This window comes from Leptonychotes weddellii, chromosome 3 (genome assembly GCF_054177405.1).
Source record: "Leptonychotes weddellii isolate Sample4059 chromosome 3, ASM5417740v2, whole genome shotgun sequence".
Classification (NCBI taxonomy): Eukaryota; Metazoa; Chordata; class Mammalia; order Carnivora; family Phocidae; genus Leptonychotes; species Leptonychotes weddellii.
Genome location: NC_138371.1, coordinates 8,429,804 through 8,453,951, shown reverse-complemented (window position 1 = coordinate 8,453,951; position 24,148 = coordinate 8,429,804). Strand labels below are relative to the sequence as shown.

Sequence of the window (24,148 nt, the reverse complement as noted above, 5' to 3'; positions counted from 1 at the left end):
CGATGTACTACTTTAGAATTCAGAAGTCCAGAGTCTTCAACTTGATTCCCCTAGGCCTGCTTTCGAACAAGCTGAGCAAAAGCAGGATTACCTTTTCTAAAAAGACGGGAATTGCATCTACTACAACAGCAGATGATCGAGGAAGTGCTTCCATCATGTATGTTAAGGCTCGACAAGCATGGTTCATCTAGAAAATAAGGCAGCACTTTTACTCAATAATAACTCAAAATTTAAGTTTAAAAAAAAAAATACACCACATACTTACAATATCGAAATTATGCTCCATCTGAAGTAATGTTATCTGTTAAAAAAAAAAGATAACTATTAGAAGCTATCTCTACCCTTAGAGAAGTCCTAGAGGAACGGTTTCTTCCTCTGTGTCAACTGAAATGGAAAGTATTAGTCAAGACCTTATTGTTACAAAAATAGTATCAAGTTAAAACCTAGCACACATACAAAAGAAACGATTATATATTAAGGATGGCATGATGCTCTGTCTTGGGAACTTTACTAGATAATCATCACCTCTCAACATCCAGGTCAGAAACAAAGCCTTCCTGTTGCTTACAAACAACTGTTCTGGTGCCTGTAGCCCTCTCTCAGATGCCCGTTTAACAGACATCAATAAATACCTTCATACCTAAAGAAACAGACCAGCAATGCCCTGGCATTTGTTACCAACTGTCCGGACAGACTCAAGACCACTGCTTCAACTCCTGTGAATAAGCTTCTCTACAAGGTGAGCTAAACACCATTTAACACAGCTGTAAACTTCAAACACATTATTGATCACATCAGAAACTAATTATGCACTAATTAAAACCCAAATTAATATTATTGTGCAAATGCATGAGTGAGTCTAAATACTGATTTTAGTTTCTCTTGTGGACAAGACCTTAAGCAGATTTCAGCCATGTTTTTCAAAGGCAGAAATTCAAAACTGCTAGGGATATATATGTACTCCATCCTCCTGAAGCAGTCAAAGCTACCAAAGAAATTTCCTATTTGGGGAAGCAATCATTCACTGTCTTCTAGTTCAATGGAAAATTTTAAATGCACTGAATTTAAGCTATAAAGTACCCTTCAAATAAATGTATTTAACAACGAACATCAGATATTCTAATACAATATTCACTTAATAGGAGTGCCTTCCTGGGATGCCTGGGTGGCTCAGTCGTTAAGTGTCTGCCTTCGGCTCAGGTCATGATCCCAGGTCCTGGGATCGAGCCATGCATCGGGCTCCTTGCTCAGGCGGGAGCCTGCTTCTCCCTCTCCCACTCCCCCTGCTTGTGTTCCCTCTCTTGCTGTGTCTGTCAAATAAATAAATAAAATCTTAAAAAAAATAAATAAATAAGAGTGCCTTCTCAGCTCTGAATTATGCTGGTTAAAGTATATCTACATACTCAAGGTCCTGATCACTTTTTTTTGTTAGAACACACACACACTCCCCATTTTGGGGTTCAATGGAATTCAAATCACCTACAACCAGTCATTTGAAACACCCACTGTAGATTGAAAGGGGTTGTCACATTAACAGGAAAAGTAACAAGTTCTCCAATTCTGAAGATGGAATGAACATTATAAGACCATGTTTGGGAAGAACTGCTTTAATTGATTCCTTTTCAACAAAAATTACTATGGTCACACAAGTGAATGGTGATGGACGGATATATATTCACAATATTCAATTTTGATAGAAGATAAATCTGGCCAATTCATTAACAACAGTCAGTATTAATAGCAGGAGCTGACTTCCAGAAGGTCTATTAAGCACTTAAATCTAATAAACACCCAGCAAATTAAGTAAATTAGATTATGTGTCAACATTTGTGCTTAGATTTAACAGCATCTTTATTCAACTAATAAAAACCACATTTTATATAGTATAAACCTAGTTCTTTTTATTTTTTTAAAGATTTTATTTATTTATTTGGCAGAGAGAGACACAGCAAGAGAGGGAACACAAGCAAGGGAAGTGGGAGAGTTGGAGAAGCAGGCTTCCCGCTGAGCAGGGAGCCCGATGTGGGGCTCAATCCCAGGGCCCTGGGATCACGACCTGAGCTGAAGGCAGACGCTTAACAACTGAGCCACCCAGGCACCCCCCTTTGTTATTATTTTTTAATAAACAATAACATCAACAAAACAGTTTAATTCAGGAAACAAAACCAGCTCCTGGGGAAATGGGGAGGGGGAGCATGAATAGTGATATAGGCAAAATATAAAAACACAAAAACAAATACTACTTTCATTAAACATTCAGAAATCAACATGCCAGCCCTCATTAGAGTGGAACTGGTAATAGTTAAATGCCAGTTCTCACTATCCAGGTCTGCATGGCAGAAAGTGAAGAAAGTGGTCCATCCTTCTCATCCCTTGCCAGACCTGAGCTATCCAACAAGAAGAGACAAAAGAAAGACTATGTCACCTTGTGTTTCAATGACCTTCATTCAACCGTCTCCACAATTTGATAGTGAGATCAACTGAGACAATCTGATAAATCAACCGTATTTGTCAACTTTATTTGCTATGTAAACAAAGACGTAACATGATACTTGGTTTTAATTTCCAATATACTCACAGCATGCTCTGAGTATATTCATGATGTTTATGTTAGTCTTTTGTTAGTGTTTCACTCAGACTTAAATTTTAATTTTCAACTATAGCCGATCTCTTTCATCTTGAACTAAGACAACTACCAAGTGTTATTTAAGACTCACTGTGCTCAGGGGCCTACATTTAGTAGTGGCAATTTCTGTTCCCGTTGTTTTCCCATTAAAAAGCTTAAGCAATTAAGATGTTAGTAAGTTCTAAACATCAAGTCCCGACTGTGTTGAAAACTCACTAAAAGGTTTTGTTTCTTTTTATTTTTACTGAACGTAAAACCTAAGCTGGACGGATCCACGTGCTATTCTCACTCGAAGGTGCTGCTGTCGCACCCAATTACCAAACACAAAACCTCTGTGGCCCACAAAGACAACCCACAAGTGAGCTGCTTATTACTGGCCATGTATCACCAGTTTAAAAGAGAAAGCATCAAAGTTTAGGTATCACCTGATGGGGCAAACAACTTAAAATTTAGAACCAGTCATTTTAAGTATCAAGAAATAGTAGTTTTAGAAGTCGTTTAGAAAATTTACGAATGCATCATTAGCAATCACTGACAAGATCTAGAAGCATGAAGTAAAAGCACGAAGCCACACTCTACTATCTTTTAGTTCAAACCGTGTAAATAATAATCATCCTTTGGCAGCATTCATAGAACGGAGGTAAAATGAGGGGCAAACTCTCTTACCAAAGCTGGAACGACACTCTTGACAGGAAACCCTCCCAGCGTCTCCTCATTTCCCATAACCAATAACTGACACATTTCAATAACTGCCTGGAGTTGCTGACTTTCATCACTTGCTTGTAGTCCTTGCAGAAGCTGCTGGGCCTTGGAGCCTTCAGAGGAAGGGAAAAAAATCATTACTTTTAAACATTTAAGGAAATTATTAGTAGGCCTAAGCTGTGACTCTACCTGGTAGCTGGCTGCTCATCTTTCCATCCCAGTGAAAGGCTAGGTCTGTATCAGGGTTAAGACAGGCTGCTGATAATTGAAGACACAATTAAATTGGTTGAATTTATCCTACCTTACAGTGAACTCACAGTATTTATAGATTTTTGTCTTTTACTTTTTTAAAATGATACAACTGATTGGCTCTTACTAGCAAAAAGAAAAAAATATCCGTAAGACTAACATGAATTTTTACCTCTGACGGAATTACTTTTACATACAGACTGAGCAAAAGCTTTCTGCAGGAATAACAACCTGTTAAACAGTGATGCCCAGTCTTCAATGAAAATCCACATCCTCCTGAAGTCCTGCTCAGAATAAATGGAATCCTGGTAACAGTGGGAGGGCAAGAAAATAAAGGCAAACAGAGCAATGTACCTAACAGAAGAGAATGAAGTATTTCTAAAAACAGCAAAAGACTGGCCTTTTCACCTCCTCTCATTCCCTGTGCAGATGACTTCCACTTTTAAGGCTCAAATCCAATGCCCAAAGAACTGAAAAACGCTAAGATTCAACTCCCACAGGGAAAGACTGTGGTCAGTGAGCTGGATAACATACTCAAAAATAAACTCCACAAAGGTGTTCCAAATTTTCATGCACACCTTCCTACTTGAAACCATGATTAACTCAATTAACACTTACCGAATTATAGCCAATGCCACTTTTAAGCCCTTCCTCTTCCTACACCTTCTCAGATTCCTGTCTGCGTATGGGATTTGTCCACTTCCATGTCATTAGTGAAATAGCTTAGAAATGCCAAATATTTAGAAACTGTCAATGAATGTGGAATTCATATGAAAACCAAGGTGTTTTTATTTCAATTAAGTTACAGTGATCTTCCTGGAAGGCATAGCCTTTCAAAAGGGACACACGGTGATCCTTGCATTACAAGATCTATTTTTTCTCTGCTATGTAAGACTGGCTAATGAATTGCATATAACTATTACTGCCTACCTACCTTTACCGTAACTAAGAGTAAACTCAAAAATATATTGCAAAAAGTCAAGTTTTCAGATGGCTGCCGTCTTTATAATTTTCAAGTTAAATAGGAGTTCCACTTAGAGGAGGCCTATCATTTTTGCGTTGAAATGTGAAAGGCAAAACAAATGAAGGGAAAGTAAACTCTTGAAAACAGAAGAATCCTCGGTTGCTTCTAGATTTGCTTTTAAATGATGAAATAGTTCATGTATTCAACTAGCACAACCACCCAAAATAGGAAAAACTAACACATCCACGGGATGTTTTATAAACATGGAAGCTGGCAATTAAAGGACAGAGATCACGTTAGCATAATCAAAAGATACCACTGAACCTTAAACCAAACTGAAAATGACAATAACAAGCAAAAGCCATAATTTATGCTCTGATCAGTCAATTTTGGTTTTAGAGTCACTTATACTCTTAAAAATTACTAAGGAGCCCCAAAGCACCTTTGTCTATGTGACTTATATCTAACTTATATTTATAAATGCATCTAGGATTAAGAGAGAAAAACTAAATACTCGTTGATTAATTCATTACATATTAATATAAACAAAGTTTTGTGAAAACCACCATATTTTCTAAAACAAAAAAATTCACGTGATGAGCACCGTTGTAACTTTTTTGTTGCAAATCGTTTAAATGTCAGGCTTTATTAAAGAAAAACAGCAGTATGACCACCTCTGCATCTATTCTCAATTTGTGGCAATATTATTTGAGATGAAGAATGCGGAAAACATGGGCCTAGCTTCTTCACAAAAACTATTAAGAAGACATACACTTACTGGTAAAGACAGTAAAATTAATAACTTTGTTTAACAAGGGCATCCTTACATAAAAATGGAATTTTTTTTTTTAAGATTTTATTTATTTATTTGACAGAGAGAGACACAGTGAGAGAGGGAACACAAGCAGGGGGAGTGAGAGAGGAAGCAGGCTTCCTGCCGAGCAGGGAGCCCGACGCGGGGCTCGATCCCAGCACCCTGGGATCATGACCTGAGCCGAAGGCAGATGCTTAACGACTGAGCCACAGTGGAATTATTTTTAGTAGGAGCATTTGGCATTTAAGAATACAATGACTGCTAATGCTGTTTGGAACCACTGCTTTGATTCTTTCAATAACGTAACAACAGTTTTTACCCACCACAGCTTTTGCAACATCAACAAAATTCAAACAACAATGTAGAAAAGGAAAAACTTTACCAATCATTTAGAGTTTTGACCAATGGATTCAATGTTAGGGTCTCAGGAACCCCAAGCAAGCCACAGACCACACTTTGAGAAGCACTATCACAGATCAAGGGTTGGAAGGCAAACATTTGCTATAAAGAACCAGACAGTAACTATTTTGGGCTTTGCAAGCCACAGGGTCTCTGTTGCAACTATTCAACCCTAGCACAAAAGCAGAACAGACACTACATAACAGATAAGCATGGCTGTGTACCAATAAAACTTTATTTATGAACACAATTTGAATTTCATTTAATTTTCACATCTCACAAAATACTATTTTTAAATTTTTTTCAGCCATTTAAAAATATAAAAATCATGCTTAGTTCACAGGCTCTATAAAACCGAGCAGGAGGCTGAATCTGGCCCTTGGGCAGGAGTTTGCCAACTGCTGATACGAACGGGAGAGAGAACCCATAGCACTTCAGAAGGAGTCACAGGAAGATGATGTTTCTGACTGAACTGGTCCCAACGGACATCTGCCCAGTTCTGGAGCTGTGAAGAGGGCTGGAGCTGAATCAGAAGTTTTGGTAAGACAGAACAAAAGCTTATGAAGTCTCATGGTGCTCAGAAGACAAAGGCCCTACAGAGGGAGGAGGCCTGCCTCAAACACACACAGCTAGTCGGTTCTACCCCCAGGACATCTGTGACATTTTGGAAACTGCATAATGAATAAAGTCCAAGTAGACAAAGACTTGCAAGGTTCTCAATCAAAACCCTAGGAGGATCACAACATACAAACAGGGATGAGCCACAGGTGAGAGGAGTCACACAAAAACTGCAATTCTGGTCAAAACAAGCTAAAGCCCCGACTAACACAAAATGATCAGCTTCTAACCCTTTATATGTCAATACAGAAAAGGGAGAAACAATGTTACGGTACATAACATTATTGAGTCTCTTCAGTTCTTTTATACAAAATGTCCAGCACATAAACAACTACTAGATATATGAAGAAACAGGAAAATGTGACTAATAAGAGAGAGGGGCGCCTGGGTGGCTCAGTCAGTTAAATATCTGTCTCTTGGTTTCGGCTCAGGTCATAATCTCAGGGTCGTGAGATCAAGGCCCGCATGGCTACACACTCAGCGTGGAGTCTGCTTGAGGATTTCCTTCCCTCTCCCTCTGCCCCTGGCCTGCTTGCATGCTCTGTCTCTAAAATAAATAAATCTTTAAAAAAAAAGGGGGGGGGAGAAGAAGGAAGGGGGGAACAGAAGCAGACCACCACCATTAGAATTATAAGACTATTTTATAACAATGATTAATAAACAGTGAATATAACCTAAGATGGACAAAATAGGTAAGTATGTAAAGAAATTCAACAGAAAACTGGAATCTACAAAACAAAACCAAGTAACTGTCCAGAACTGGAAAACATAATATCTGAAATGGTGGGTTTATGAAGAGATTAAAGATGACAGTGGAAAAAAAGAATCAGTGAATCTGAAAACTGTCCAACAGAAAGCTTTCAAACTGGACAAAGAGAAAAAAATAAAATAGAGCCAGAGAAATATGCTGGATGAAGCCCAAAGTTTGAAGACGTACGATCTTGATATTCCTGGAAGGAAAAGAAGAATACCTGAAGAAATAAGGAGAAAAGAGAAGTAGTATTTCATGAGATAATGGCAAAGTATTTTCCAAAGCTGATGAAAGGTATCAAACTCAAAGATTCAGGGCGCCTGGGTGGCTCAGTTGGTTAGGCGACTGCCTTCGGCTCAGGTCATGATCCTGGAGTCCCGGGATCGAGTCCCACGTCAGGCTCCCTGCTCAGCAGGGAGTCTGCTTCTGACCCTCCTCCCTCTCATGCTCTCTGTCTCTCATTCTCTCTCTCGCAAATAAATTAAAAAAAAAAAAAAAAAAAAACTCAAAGATTCAAATGGTCAGTGAAACCTAAGCAAATGAAAAATAAGGCCTAATTAGGCCTAATATAGTAAATTAAAAATATTTTGAAAAAGCAAATCTTTTTTTTGACAGAGACTATGAGTCTCCATGCTGAGCACAAAGCAGAGCCCAATGAAGGCCTCGATCTCATGACCCTGATATCATGACCTGCGGGCCGAAATTAAGAGTCGGATGCTTAGCCCACTGAGCCAGCCAGGCGCCCCCAAAAAGCAAATCTTGTAAGAAGCCAGAGGAAAAAAGACATTGCCTTGAAAGGGTACCAGTAAGACTTTTAAACAGAAGACATGCAAAGTGCTAAAATGAGAATTTTATAGCTGGGGAAAATAGCATCTCAAAATTAAGGCAAATCAAGGACTTCTCAAAAGCAGAGAAAAATCATTACTAGCACCACTCATTCACTACATGGAAAAAAAAAGTTCTTCTAAAGAGAAGTGAAACAACTCTGATTAGAAGAGAGAAACTGCAGGAAGGAATTAAGAGCACTGAAAACAGGATGTGTATGTGGACAAAGGAATATGGATAATCTAAAACAACAATTAGGTCCTATTGTGTTTATAACACATGTATACGTAAAACAAATTAAAACAATAGTATAAAGGATGGCAGAAGGTAAAAAGAGTGAAACTATTATACAGTTCTTATACTGATCAGGATGTGATAAAGTATTAATATAAGGTAAGCTATAATAAACCAAGGACATGCATTAAAATCTCTACAGTAACCACTAACAGACATCTTACAGGGGTATAGAACTAAAAAGTTAGAAGACAAAAATGGGTAAAAAAGGGCCCCTGGGTGGCTCAGACAGTTAAACATCTGCCTTGGGCTTGGGTCCTGATCCCAGGATCCTGGGATCGAGCCCCACATCGGGGTCCCTGCTTGGTGCGAAGCCTGCTTCTCCCTCTCCCTCTCCCCCTGCTTGTGCTTCCTCTCCCTCTCCCTGTCTGTCAAATAAATAAATAAATAAATCTTTAAAAAGAAGGAGGGAAAAAAAGGCACCATTCTGTTTGTTATACATGACTGGAAGAAATGCAAAATGGTACAGCTCCAAAGAGCTGATTTACAACAATTTATACCAAAGATAATGCAGGAAAAAATAAGAAAGCTGTGTTTTACTGCAACACAACCAAGACTGGAAATAACCTGAATGTCCAATAGGGGCACGCTAAATAAACCCTGCATCCCCGCAGGGGAACACTAGGACTGCTCTACAAAAGGAATACGGAATCTCCTCTCTCTCTCTCTCCAGCAGCTATAGGAAGTGATCACCAAAATACTGTTAAAGGCAACCTAAAGCGTATAAAGTTTACTACTCTTATCTTAAAAAGGCAGCATGTGTGGAGCAGATAATATGAATTTGTTGTTTTCTTAAGTAAATAACAGAGGGACAAGCCATGAAAGTAACAAAGGCTATTTGTCTGGGAGGAGGAAGCAGGGTAAAGGGAATAGCAAAAGAAGGTAAGACTTCCCTAAATATACCTTATTTGTAGATTAGACTTTCTAAACCGTGTAAACATCCCATAAGGATAAAATCGAAGTTAAAATTTAAAAGCAATCTCGAGAAATTAGAAGCAAATCAAGCAAATGAACCAAACCAACTTGGTGGCCTGAATAAAGAGAAGAAATCATTTCAAATGACTTTAAAATACAGAAACTTGACCACAAAATGAGCCCCCAAGAACACCAACAACAAAGACTGTTGAAAAATTAAAACTCTCAATAATATTACTTTTGGTGTTAAGGTGGAATTTTGTATTGTAGGAGAATGCAAATTAAGTGACTATGTTACTATCATTGGGAACTGGAACTTTTGGCTTGGGAGAAAGAAGATACAAGATAAAGGCAGATAAAAACCTCGCAGCCCTAAATTTGAATTCGCATTAAAAGCAAAAACTCATGATTTTATTTTAAAAGATAAAATACAACTATTTCCTAGGTTTGTTCATTACACGTGTCAAATAACAATGATCACCCCAGGGGTACCTGGGCGGCTCAGTCAGTTATGGGGTTATGTTTCCAGACTCTTGGTTTTGACTCAGGTTTTGATCTTAAGCCCAGCATCAGTGCCTCAGGTCGGAGTAGGCTTCAAATTCTTTCTCCCTGCCCTCTCCCCGCTCACACACTCATGCTCTTCACCCCCCTCAAATAAATAAAATCTTTAAAAAAAAAAAAAATCACCCCAGTAGCAATGAGTAGACCTAGACCCTAGACTATGAACTCTATAAATACTATTTCATATAAAAGAGACCAGGGTGTTCTCTGAGAAAATCCCTAATTTCAGGTATCTGGGGTGGGGGTTTTGACCCTGACATATCAGAAAGGAAGTTACCAAAAACTACTGGTGACATTATCAAAAAGATTCAGAAGCCAACCCCCGAAAGATGCCATCATCCAATGATAGGACAATTTAATAATCAAATAATCTCTGAAATGTCTCCACTTGACAGTGATATTTAAAAAGAACAATAATGGCATTTTGGAGGATGCAAAAACCAACTATTTTCCAAACTGGTAAATAATGGGGAGAAATCCATTTTTCCTATACCAGTTATTCTCCTGTGTAACAAAACAGAAGGGAGATACTAATATATTTCTACTAAATTATCTCTTTTACTTCTAATAAATGAAGTCTGGTCATTAGATGTGAAGTGCTATCATTTTATAATCCCTGTCATGTAGGCACCCAGTTTTGATGGCTTAAGAGACAATCAGACTTTATGTGCCTCCTAGTATTAGCACACACTACCACCTTTGCTTAGTCTTTCCCCACCAAGAAAATAATCAAACCTGAATCTGAAAAAGCCTCTAGATCCAAACACCAGTTTATAAAGAAGTACACTTATGACACTTGAGAGAAGGAAACTTGACACTCATTGGACAGCTATTATTAAAGAAAGTATTAGTTTATTTTTCAGGTATGATAATGGTAATCTGGGGGGGGTCTGTTTTAATGGGCATTATCTCGAGCTACATGTTTGTAGATACTTTTATATATAATGTCTGGGATTTGTTTCCAACAATGTGGGAGGAAGGTTGTGGGGAAGGGTAAAGCCAAAGACTGGCCATACAGTAGGCATCGCTGAACTGGATCCTGGGCGGGGGAGACGACACCCGACAGACACTGTTGTCTACTCTGGTTCTATCTTATTACATTAATTTCATGTGCAATGGTCAACCCTTAATACGAATTTGAGATGATTTAATGTTAATACTCTTAACAGCCTTCTCCCAAGAAATAAATGAAGTAGTGAAATCAAACTTCTCTCAAGAAAGAAAAAAAAAAAAAAAAAACAATGTATTAACCGATGGCTATATATATTTTGATCCTGATTCACATAAACAAAAATTGTAAATGGATTTATGAGAGGTCTAGAACATTTGCACTCTAAACAGGCACCTAGTAAAAGTAAGGATTCCTCTTGGGGCGCCTGGGTGGCTCAGTTGGTTAAGCGACTGCCTTCGGCTCAGGTCATGATCCTGGAGTCCTGGGATCGAGTCCCGCATCGGGCTCCCTGCTCGGCAGGGAGTCTGCTTCTCCCTCTGACCCTCCCCCCTCTCATGTGCTCTCTGTCTCTCTCATTCTCTCTGTCTCAAATAAATAAAATCTTTAAAAAAAATAAAAATAAAAAAAAAAAAGTAAGGATTCCTCTTAACATAACCACAATACTAAAATTTTTTTGTCCTTATAGTTACAAATTAAATGACATGCAAATGAAATGATGTGTAGGACTGCCTTAAAATTAATCGTGGGGATGGGGAGAATGAGAACATTAACTGAAACAATAGTTGCTGGGGATTGGTAATTGTTGATGGGTTCATGGAGGTTATTCTACTACTATATTCTCAAATTTGCACATATTTATTTTTTTATAACACATATCATGTCATTGCCCTTTCTAAATCCTTCAATGGTTCCCGAGTACAGTTATTAGGTTAAAATCCCATATTTGCTGCCAGCCTGCCAAGCCCTACATGACCTAGTGAGTATCTATCCCTCTCAGATTTCATCTTCTACCACTTCACTCTTTCCACAGGCCCTCTTGCTTTTTCTCAACATGCCAAGCTAAGTCCCACCTCTGGGGGTGCACTTCATCTTCCCTCAGACCTGTGCAGGGCTGGTTTCCTCACTTCATTTAGGTATCCACGAATTCACCCTGCCTCAGAGAAGGTTTCTCTAATCAGGCTAAGTATATCCCCTCACCAGCCAACCTACATCCTTACTTTGTTTTGTTTTCCTCCATAGCATTAACACTACCTGAATTTTTTTCTATTATAAAACTGTCTTCTTTATCGCCAGGGTCACCCTCTAGAGTGGAAGCTCCATGTGGGAAACAACTCTGTACTACCCTGTTCATGACTCAGGACAATCCCAGTACCTAATAAATGACACTAAATAAGAATCCTCCTTCAAGGGTTCATGAGAACTTTGCAAAAGGGTACGTTATCTGAGAGCTGAGTGTCACGGCAGCAAAAGCAAAACCAAACCAAACCAAAAATACCAGCTGCTTCTTAAATTTCTGTCAAATGCTAAGGCCAGAAACTTGAAAAGGACTTAAGTATAAATACACATATGTGAGCTTATGTCCACACATTTAAAAAAAACCAACCCAACAACTTGGAATATTTGATGGAAAATTGTATGAGCACATATTAGTAAGGTAAGAGTTAATAGACTTCAGTTAACACTTTAGAAATGTTGAAATTAATAAAGACTGAAATCTAAAAATACCTGCTGATTCTTTGAAAACATTATCAATGGAGTTATTAAAAAAATGCTTAAATGTAAATTTTGTTTAAGGAAGCTAAAGATAGTATTCTATACCAGGAAGAATTTAACTGGATTTGTAATTATGCAAAAGTTATTCTTGTTACTGAGTCACTGTTTTGTCTACCATATATGACAAGATCTCTGGATTATAATATGTTAATTTGATTAAATGAGTCTAGCGACTGGTAATTCTGCTAAGAAATCTTTTCTCTCCGGCTCACTCTACAATTGACTGTCTTACATACGGATTGAATATTATGCCACAAAAAATTCAAAGATTCAAATCTATGCAAATCATGCAATCAGATGCTACAATATAATCAATGTAATCATCTGAGATTCTTTACTATGCTAGAGTTAAACAAAGATTTAATCTTGCCGAAACTCTGGATGATTTTCTAATGACTCCAATCCAGTAATCAAAAATAAAAGTACAGAAGAACCTAGAGTTGCTGGGTTTAAAGGCAAGAATGTGCAAAAGCCCTATTTTTTAAAACAGGTTAAAGTTCATGAAAACCTCCTTATATGAAAGCCTCTTTACAGCTATAGATAAACAGTAAAAACAGCACTCGCCTAATTATTAAAGGTTTTTGCGGGGGGGGGGGGATTTAAGAGTATTCACTTACTAGCTCCGCTTCCAATTGTTCTATGGAAAAGTTGCGACATCCGAGGACCAAGCGGGCCAAACAGATGAGGAGGAAGACCCCTGGCCTCTAACAAAGCTGAAGAAAAAAGAAAGGCATGAGGAATAGCTGAACTGTAAATGCAGTTGATCTTATGTAAAAATTTCAAGTACTGATTCATCTACAATTTAGACAATGTTACTTTCCATTTTTATCTTTAGAAGAAACTAAACTTTCAAGACCACTCCTAAGATATTAATTAATATAAGTTACAACACCCATGTGCTAGTTTCAAGGCATCTTAGGTTCTATGGTGATACTAAATATCAGTGCCAGAGGGGACTGTATGAAATGATCCAAGAATAACCCAGAGTAAGTATTTACTTTGAAGAAATTATAGTTAAGCACCCTTGTGTTGCTTTCTCTCTGATATTGGTCATGAGATCTTCTAAAAAACATATGGAGAAATTATTTTTATCAGGTCCAATAGGTGAAAAAAAATGTGTTCATGAGACTTCTAGTGGAAAAGAGACTGCTGTAAATTACTTTAGGAACTTAAAAGCAATCTGAAAGTGCTTTATAAATAATGTTTCTCGTAAGCCTCACACTGCGGATCTATCATGTAAACCAACTGTCTGAAGACAACAAAAATACATACCCACCCATTTGTAAAGAGCATATACATAATATAAGGCTGCTTTTTTAAAAGCACAACATTAAAATATCTGGTGTTTAGGTATACACTTTACATTCATTTTAAAATAGGTGACCAAGAACACAGCAAAAGCACCCCGCTGGGATGCATTACGTTTGCAGGTACCAGAGAACATCATATTAAGCTATCCCCTTTTCAAGATCTTCCTTAATTCATTTCCAGATATACAAGCAACCATAATAGAGAACATTTTAAAAACAAAGAATACATGCATAACATTTTGTCTAAACAGTAAAAATAGAGAGCCAGACAGATCATCTTCCAAATCCAAATCATCACAAATAAGAAGTTTTTATGAGTACAGGCATTGCTAGAGTATGTTTAAATGAGCTTATCCGAATTAATTTCAACAAAGAACAGAAGTCACAGGCAGCCTCTGATAATGGTTTCTGGTTTCTTGTAAGCTCCTTAACTGTCTTTACCTTGTAATCGTCCCATCTCGGAATCATCGGATTCACTTTCCCCAGAGGTGGTCATGCCCACAGCCCCTGCAACAGAACTAGAGGCTTCAAAAGGGGAGGGGAGGGGGGAGAAAAGAAGGTGAGGGTTAGGAGAGGAACATTCAAACTCATTATGTCTGGTTTATCTTGAAAAAAAAGAGCAGAGTTTTACAGACTACCGTGAATAAAGGCAATTAAATGTGTCTGCTCGTTGCACACTCAGCTGTTCTAGATTTCATCCTGTAGCTTCTATGAACAACAGGATGGTTCAACTATCTCAGTGTTCAACAAGCATAAAAATAACAACCTTTACATTTCTTCCATACATGGCTTTGACAGATTCCTCATGCCTCTGAAACTGTTCCTAAATTAAGTCTTGTCCTGAAGTCATCTACCAAAAGTCCATGAAGATCACACTGCCAAAACCGCCATGAGGTTTACTAGATGGGCAGTCAGCCACAAACAGGACAGAAAGCAAAGCTGACATCTGGGGGAAAAGCTCCATGCCAACGTGTGTCTTCTTCAGTCGGCCTTACTCCTGGGCTGCAGTCTTGACACAATCACTTAGACGTTTTCTCTAAGAGCACGCAAATAATACCCTTCTTATTTCCAGGGCAAAATACTGAAGATACACGTTACAACCAACAGCAAAGCACTGAAGTACAAAATAGCGGACAACCAGGATGTCAAAACAAGTGCAGAAAAAAGAGTTCAGATTTAGAAGGATTCTACTACCCAAAAAGCTAACCTGAGCAATAATTCAGTCTAAGCAAAGAGAGGCTGATTCTATTATGAATCTGACCAGACAAAACTATATTCCTTTAAAACCAGCAGTTTTACTGTTCCTCCTCTCAGTGTCTCTTCAGTCTTTAAGCATTTTTTCTATACAATTAACTTGTGTATGACCACATTATCCACAATACCCTAAACCCTTACACTCTCCAGATAACGACAAAAGATCAGCCCAGAACGTTTTTTATTGTTAAAAGCACATGGATAAAATGTGAATTTACAGAGCTTTCCTGAAGAGATGCTAATAAACAAGCCACCAACTGTATTATTTTCTTAATAGTTTTCTTCACACCTCATTAAGTATCTTCTATGATTTCACTGGGATTTTTAAAAATTCATACAAAAATGTATAGCTTAAGAACAGGAGTCAGCAAACTGTGGCCCACAGGCCAAATTCAATCCAGCACATCATTTTGTAAATAACATTTCATTAAAACACAGCCAAATTCATTGTTTTACACACTGTGGCTGCTTTCCTGCTACAACCCCAGAGCTGGGTAGTTAGTTCCAACAGAGCCTGCATGAAGCCTAAAACATCAACCATCTGGCCCTTCAGAGGCAAGGTTAGCCCCTGGCTTATACTTACAGGTTAGCCAGAAATGCTAGTATTAAAGTGTATCAGTTTAACAAAATCCACACTTCTGGGGAAGAAAAAAGAATAACTACACTCGAGGATGCTGCTTACACGTGGCATTTATGAAACGCTTACCATCTACAGACCGGGTCTGTTTCCTTACGAGGCACTGTAAGCTTTTTCACACTCGTGAGGTAACTGAGGCCTTGTGACTTTGAGTGTACTTGCCCAAGGTCAGACAGCTACCCACAGATCAGAGATCTGAGCCCAGGTGGTCTGAGGTTGTACTCAAATACTGTACTCTATTGGCCCCTTAAATATATTCTTCAGTTCTAATTTTTCATTCTAGTACAGCTGCTTCTTCACATTAAACAGAAATCTGGTTAACAAATACTGTTATTAAGGTTCCAATTATGGCTGAATTTGTTAAAGTGACTCTTAAACTTGCTTTTAAGCTGTTCTAATTATGTGCAGAGCAAATACAAAGTCTTAAATGAAGTTGTTGGTTTTTTTTAAAGCACCCCCTGGCACCACATCTTTTTTAAGAAAAAAAAAAAACAAAACAAAACAAAAATTCACTTGGGAAGGTAATGCTGGCTTTGTTAGTTTATGTATTAGAGGGTCACCATAAGGAAAGGCAAGAATATTCTGATTTTTCATGGAGGTGGAGGGCCTGTTTTGACAGAAATCAGTCACTGAACCCAAAGAAGAAAAGATTCTTTGCCAGCCCAATGATGGCAAATATTAATCATTTGTCTACTACAGTTCCATGCAGGTATTACAGAATTAGATAAACCAAACTAGCCTGGCTTGTGAGTGGCTGTCTGTAAAGTCACCCAGGTAAGGAAATGTCATCGGCCAACAGCAGTCAATGACAAAATTCTTTAGTCAAGGTGTCAAACCTCCTTGGGCTACATGCACAAGATCTGTCCCAACACAAATATAAACATAAGATTATCAAGCAGAGAAAATGTGATGCCAGATTTTAAGAAGTGTCAATCTTTTTTTGTTGTTTTATCTCCCCCATCTACTCTTTAGCATATCTTCACAGCACCATGTAAGATAGTTTCATTCAATACACAGTTCAATTAAAACTATGGAAAAATATTTAAATCAGAACACAAGAAATTTATCACAGAACCCCACATCTTTATACCTTAACCGATAAAGGCCTCTTATGCAGAAAGACAATAAAATATTAGAATGCTGATAGAATTAAATTTTACTTGACAGGAACCTTAAGGGTTTACCAGATCCCTAACTATAAGAGGCATCAGGAAGACATTTTTATGAGTGTAATGAAAACCTTTGAGCAAGGCCAAAAGAATAACTGTTAGTAATGTAATTATGCCTTAGATGGGCCCTGGTATCAGGTGATATGCAAGCATCTAATTTTTAGGGATTCCAAACAGAAGTAGTTAGGGAGATTAAAAAAACTTAACAAAACTGGGGGTGCTTTCTTTTTACAAACTGACCCTATTCATTTCTTGTGAAATTAAGATTCTCAATGCAAAATCAGGTGCCAGAACATGGGCTATTCTTCCTTGCCATTTGACTGTTTTGCAGGTGTAAGGAAGAATACTTACTTCTCACTTTAGTGTCTCTAGTATCTGAAAGACTTTATCAGCACTATGAAAAGTTACACAGTTCTGATAAAGCCAAAACTACACCCCCCATCTCATGGGAAAATGTGGGCAACACTTAACTTTCAACGCCAAGAGCTAGCATCTCTTCTATGAAGAGCCAGAGAAGTTGGGCTCCATATATAAGTATATTTCAAGGTGACCGAGCAGGCACACCATTATCAACAAATTTTCCTGAGTGTCAACAATACTGGCAAAGTCAGGGTGATATGAGCAGATCTGCCGAAGACAGAGCAATGCTTTAATCACTACATGGATAAAAAGCAATAAGGCAATAAGTTTATTTCAATGATTTCACTGGAATAGGTCAGGAAGATGGGATCTCCAAAAATAAATAATGCTGGGGGGGGAAACCCATAAAAACACTGAAGAGATTCAATCTCTTTAAATTAATAAAAACATTATTTTAAAATAAATGTTTCCAATAGAGTCTTATACCAACTGTCTAAGAGCTGTCTGTGAACAGATGTTTGCCAAAGATGCTCTAAGTTATTAACACCATCGATTTATACTCCACACTGACTTAGAGGGTTGTATTTCTCTTTAAATTCCAGTTGTACATATGGAGAAACTAAAGCACATCACACTGAAGAACTTAACGTAAAGTTCGTAAGGAATCTGCTGCTTCCCGCAGCACTACTTCAGTGAGCTGGCAGAGAATCAGTCCTGCAGCACCTAGAAGGCACCGAAGTGAAATGAAGTCGTGCTGTGGTCCCCGGGTTATCTTTCCCTTGAACGTGGGAAATACTGAGATCACACCGTGATTTCCGGCAGTCTTATGAACCTAATCCCCTGAAGCCTTTATCCTCTTAAGTAAATACACCAGGGATCAACACCTTACACACCACCCCCTCATTCTGACGCCAGTGGTAGCCATATGAAATTAACTCTTGTGACTGTCAGGGAAGCGGAAGGACACAGCCTTTAGAAATGTGCCCTTCTTTTTGAAAACCTGGATTTCAGAGTCCCACAACCCTGGGCAACCTTAACCATTATGTGCCTCAGTTTTCCCTCATTTCTAAAATGGGGAGAACAGCACTCACACCTCAGCACACTGTTTTGCACATTAAATGAGAATATATGTAAAGTGCTTAATACCGTGTCTGCAACAGTGTACACTCTCTACAAACGTTAGCTACGAGAATTACTGTAGTGAGTCGGCTTTCACACAGTCCACAGCTCCATTTCTGTCATCCACGTGGGAACTGCCCCACTTCCATATGCAGACTTGAAATAAACATTTAAAACACTGGGAAGCATCGCCTGTGTGTCATCAAGAGCTTCAATAATTTGTATGTGCAATGGACTGTACTTTCCCTCATATTTAACCCGTGGGAAAAACTATTTTTAATAAAAAGGGGGGGGTACATGAAAAAGGTCCCCTCCCACCAGAAGAGACAGTTCAAGTTCGCCATGCCACTTATTATACAAAACCAGGCAGGACAGTGGTAAAAATGTTAAGCTGGACCGAAAGCTGAGAGCAGCATAAAACATGAACAGTGGAGGGCAAACTAGGACATAGGCTCCACCACAGGCATGAAAGAAAACCAGCACACGTGTGAATGTTACGTGAAAGAGCGTTGTTATTAAAGAACACACCTAACACCTAAGCCCATGTGTATCATTCTGACAGAAGAGACTCATCATACCCATGTTCATAATGATGAACTGCAACATTTTCCTATCTGTTCTTAATGTTAGATAGAAATGCTCACGACAAGCTACATTTTAAAACCTGTTGGCCACAATTAGCCTCTGAAGTATTAGTCTTCTTTTCCTCTTGGTGATCAGTACATACTTAAAGCTGAAAAGGGTGGGGGGCAGCCTAATCTTTGTTGTGCTAAGATATCAAGAAGCATAAAAATAAGCCCATAAAAACATACACAGCATTCTTAAAGTTCCTTTCAAGAGGAATACGTATTACTTTTTAGGGGCTACAACATTCTCCATTAAAATTTACACATGTATGAAGAAGTAATTTAAGCCATATCCTTACTTTGTTATTATGAACTTAAATTTTCAATCACTGGGCAACTACTGTTATGTCCTCATTGCTATAGAAGAACCTTCACAGAAAGTGACTATTTCCTAAAAGCTCTTTGAATGTAATGAATACAAACTTGGATTTGGAAAAGAATTAAAAAACAAAAACAAATAAATCCAACTCATCAAAAACCCAAACCTATAAAGTGAAACAAAGGAGAACAAGTTTATCTGATGATAACATTGAGTGTATCTCTGTCCCCTCGCTTGCCTTATACCTGGTATGCCTACAAGGTAATTTATCTCTCAACAAATCAGTAAGGTTCATAAATGCATTTTAGAGCTAAGACGTGCCGCCAATCTACCTGCAGCTCCTTGGGGAGTTTCGTCTGTCCGAGCAGCAGAAGAATTCACTGTCTCCTGGCTGCTTTCAGGGTCCGCCATTTTCTCCTGTCGACGAGCTTCAGCTGCTCCTCTCTTGCCCAGGCCAGAGCCTCGCCGGCTACAACAGAAAGATGCCATCACAGGCAGCCCTACCAGTGACCAGGAGCAATGTCCACGCAGCACAAAGCTCTAATGCATGGAGCACAAAGCCAGTTTCTTCTTTTTTTCCATAGAAATTGTTGCAGAAAATCATTATGGGTAACAACCAAGACTTTGTATATTTAAAATTCTTCCAAGTTACACTGCAGTCACAATACATGCTTTTGTGGTGCTATGAGCTGTTGTCATCCTTACAGACAGAAATGATTTTTAAACACTTCAACTAAATGGAAAAGTGGCCCCTGCTTAGAGAATTCAGCTCATTTAAATTAGATTCCTACTTCCAGGGTAAATAGTCAATATATAGACTTTACACTAACAAAGGGCAGGGGGGAGAGAAGAAGAGGAGAAGATGTGGGAAATTCCTATCACCTAAGTTCCAGATAACTTAAACCACCAAAAAAAGAACTACCCTAATAATGAACAAGAGATCCATCCTTTAAAATAAAGAATTAAAGATTTAACATTTATAAATACATACAGATGATACTGAGGAAGACACTGGTTTAGGATTGAGGCACAGCGTAATATGGAAAGAATAATGATCAGTCATTTCTCACAAAGCAAATTACATTTTACTGATGATGATTTTTTCTATTTTAATGGAGAAATCAGTAAGCAAATCAGGTAAAAAAAAAAAAAGATTTCCCCAAATTATTATAACTTGGTATTGTTTAAATAGCAGCCCTCTGAATTAGGAAATGAAGAAACATACTACTAAGGATATGTTTTAGAACAAAGTCAAACTGCGGTGGAATTAGATGCTGGCCAGTAAACAACCAGGAAGCAGCAGGCATTAAGTGACATGTAAATGAAGGCTCTGAATTACCAGAAAGTACTAGAAGAGTTTGTTCTTCCAAGTAGTAAAAAATCCTCCATAAACAGGGATTTGCTTAGCCAATCTTTTCTTGCAGAGAAACAGCTCACTCCAGACCCAATTTACCAAGCTACAAAGTAGTGGGATTCAAATTAATTCATCTATTTAACATTCAATTTACACGAGCCATGTGACACACACTGTGCTCAACACTTGGCTTGATGTCCTCAAGGAGTATCAGGCTGAACAGAGATGAAGACACGGCTACAGCAGGCTGTAAAAGCAGTAAATCTAAAGAGGAACTGCCACTAATTCAGAAAAAGTTTGAGATGAAGAGCTTTCCAGGCAGGTGGCTAGACAGCTTGTGTAGAGAATAACCATGTAAACTCTAAGTAATTTCACATGCGCTACGAAAGTGGTCATGAGTAGAAGGAAGGCAGGCAACAGAGCTGGGACACTAGACTACCTGACATCACACCAACTTAAAATTAATTTTCAACCACAGTGAATTTGGTTTATATCTCAGATTATAAACTCTGGGTAAAGAGATTCAAAATCTAGCCCAAAATTTTTAGACAAAAGCTTTGAAGAACTAAGAAAATTCTCAGGGTTCTCGTAAAACTATTGCCAAGAAACCAAAAAAGCAAACAGGTACACTAACTCCAGATATTTTAATAGCATTTTAAACAATACAGACAGAACCAGAAAATAAGTGGAAAAGTAGATTTAAGTGGCTCGAGTCCTTTTCTTATGACATGCAACTAGTCATATTCTTTATGTCACTACTGTACCCACCACCAAGAGTAGTCATTGTCACTTATCTTAGAGGACAAACAACAGAAGGGCTAAAACCTTTCAGCTCACCTGAGTGAGAGTAGGGAAAAGGCAAACTGAAATCATTTGCCCCCATCACTGTTTTTGGCACATTTAGAAGAAAGAACAAACTACATATAAAAAAGTCCTACACAGCTGTGAATAATTAGCTGCACAAGGGCATTTGAGCAACTGACCACACATGAAAAGGTGAGGAAATTGTTAAGAAAAAAAAAAAAATTGTTTAACTTTAACCTAAGTTCTCAAATCAGTTAATATAAGAATGTGAAATAACACACTGTATCATATCAAAGGTAGCTGATTTTCTGAAAAGGAGATCCAAAACAGCAACTGGGGAAAACAGGAACTGGAGACATGAAAGCAGACACAAGACACCCACATTCCTCTGTGAGGGGTAGGTGTTGTAATACAAAATGAAAATGAAGTACATCTCTCTCCCCCTTATCCATTAAACTCAAGTGGTGCCAACACATTGAGAAACTAATTAGGCAATATTACAGCCACTAAAATAGGCATCCCTTTTGATCCATTAATCACACTACTAGGAAATTTAGCTACTTTTTAAAAAAATAACCCAAATCTGCATAAAGATGCTCATTAGAGATTTATTGGCCAACTGGAACTCTGAAAACAACAAAATGTCCAACTGCTGGCAATAAGTCTGTGAAAATAATGTAGCAACAGAGGAAAAGATAGAGGGTGAGAGTGCTGTCAAAAATAGCATGATTAATACTTAGCAAAAACATGTAAATCAACACTGGGGAAGAATTCCTTTGTATTGGGTAAGTTTCTTTACTACTCAGTATTCAAGTGAAAACTTCAATCATTTTTGAAAACCGGGAGAGGGAAGGATCCTAACAGAAGTGGAGAAGACAACGAACCGGATCATAAACTGGAAAACGCCCGTGTGTTACCTGGCGCTAGCACAGGAGCCCGTGGTCTTTTGGCGAGTGCTCCGCCTCAAACTGGGGAGCTCAGCAGGTGGGGATTCACTGCGCTTCTTGGTAGATTTTCTTAAACCTATACATGTGAAATGCAAAAGGGAATTTTTTAAAAAAAGAAGTTATCAGAAATTAAAAACTACACAGTTCTTCAGGTCAAAAGCCCAATGCATCTTCCATGGGCTCTCCAGCACTCTGCGAGGCTCCCGTCACAGTTTGCCTTTACTTACCCAGTCCATCCTGGCAAGGTTAATATGGTACCTGGCATTCCCCGTCAGGACAAGTCCCACTTGGCCCCAACCTTGACTTGAGCTATCCCACACCATGAATGACGGTCTTTCTCCTCTCATACCATCCCCGTTAACCATTCCTATCATCTCTACTCCTCCACTGACTAAGGCCAAGAGAGATTTTTTTTTTTTTTGCATTTACTATATATTTCAGGATTTTACTAAATTTAAAAATTTTTCTATTTTTCATTTTCATTCATTAGCACATTACACTGTCTTTAAGCTGTCCCTTTCATCTAGTTTATATAAAGTTCATCAATTAAGACTATGAGAGAACAAAATGCTTTCTTTTCTTTACACAACCCCATCAGCAAGGAAAATATACTTGAGGTGAAGGTTATTAGAATGTCCAATGTACAGATAACTGGATAATTAAGGAGGAAAGTCAAACGAGCACACTTTACATGTTATTCTGGAAGCTAACTGAAAACCTTCATAGGCTTAACAGATTCTAAAAAGGTACAGCAATTAAATGAAATCTATTACTATTTCATAAACAATGGGGAGGCCAACGAGCACTGGTTCTCCCTCCCTCTCCCCCAGACAACGTTACTGTCCTGGGCATCATACTGGGTGGTGCTCTATCTAACAAAGACCTCCAACCGTGAAAGGTCTCCAAGTGAAAAAGCTTATTTCCAGAACTACAACGTCACCTTAAAGAGCGTTTCCTTTTTCAGAGACTAATTAGACAGGTCACTTATTTCCCCGCCCCCGCCAGAACCTTTTTTTTTTTTTTTTTTTTGAGACAGAGAAAGCACAAATGGGAGGGCAGGGTGCAGCAGCAGGAGGGGGAGAAACAGACAACCGATGAGCAGGGAGCCCAACTCGTGGCTGGATCCCAGCACCCTGAAATCATGACCTGAGCCAAAGGCAGACGCTTAACCAACTAAGCCACCCAGGCGCCGGATCCCCAGGAACTTTTAATTTTTGACCATTTTGCTGCTTCAAAGTGGAGTAACAGAAACTCCTTCCTCTTGATTTTCTTAAAAACACCAGTAAAGGATATGGGTAATAGGTGATACAAAAGATTCTAGACATCTTTCCGACCCTTAGACACTTACAGTTCATTCAACCTGGGATAGTCCCTATACTAAATACACACACACAGTGAAAATTGCTAACTAAGTGAAAAGCACACTATTAAGGAATCTTTAAATACCAAACAGAAGCTATAAAGACAAAAATCTACATTCAGACAGGTATTACCATTTAGAAATCTGAACCACACCTTTTGGCCCATTTTTTTTTTCCAAAGTAAATTTTGTGAAAGGTTATCTAGACTCCTCAAACTGGCATAAAAGGACTAAAAATGAAACTTTAAGTAGGGAAAGAAGATTGGCCTAAGGGTTTCTTAAATTTCAATTTTGTTTTTGGATTGGTTTACTACATAGCATATTACCAGAATTACTTAATGCGATCACAAATCAATGTCTGATACCCCACACTATTTTATCTTTGTTTGGACACGCATCCTGTCACCTGAAAGATGAACATGGCATGTGGACAGATATGGGACTAA

The 24,148-nt window shown here is 38.3% G+C and overlaps 1 protein-coding gene across 8 annotated transcripts in view; it reads right to left on the bottom strand.

Annotated features, from left to right (window-relative positions):
- Nucleotides 1-24,148, bottom strand: part of TRIP12 (thyroid hormone receptor interactor 12) — an 88,612-nt gene that overhangs the window by 47,072 nt on the left and 17,392 nt on the right. For all 8 annotated transcript variants that reach the window (XM_081813449.1, XM_081813445.1, XM_081813447.1 and 5 more), the window contains exons 4-10: nt 22,313-22,418; nt 19,570-19,706; nt 14,195-14,278; nt 13,061-13,156; nt 3,293-3,441; nt 266-301; nt 92-187 (exon numbers count right to left, since the gene is read on the bottom strand). In XM_081813449.1, coding sequence (XP_081669575.1) covers nt 92-187; nt 266-301; nt 3,293-3,441; nt 13,061-13,156; nt 14,195-14,278; nt 19,570-19,706; nt 22,313-22,418 — 704 coding nt within the window. The remainder of the gene's footprint in view (nt 1-91; nt 188-265; nt 302-3,292; nt 3,442-13,060; nt 13,157-14,194; nt 14,279-19,569; nt 19,707-22,312; nt 22,419-24,148) is intronic.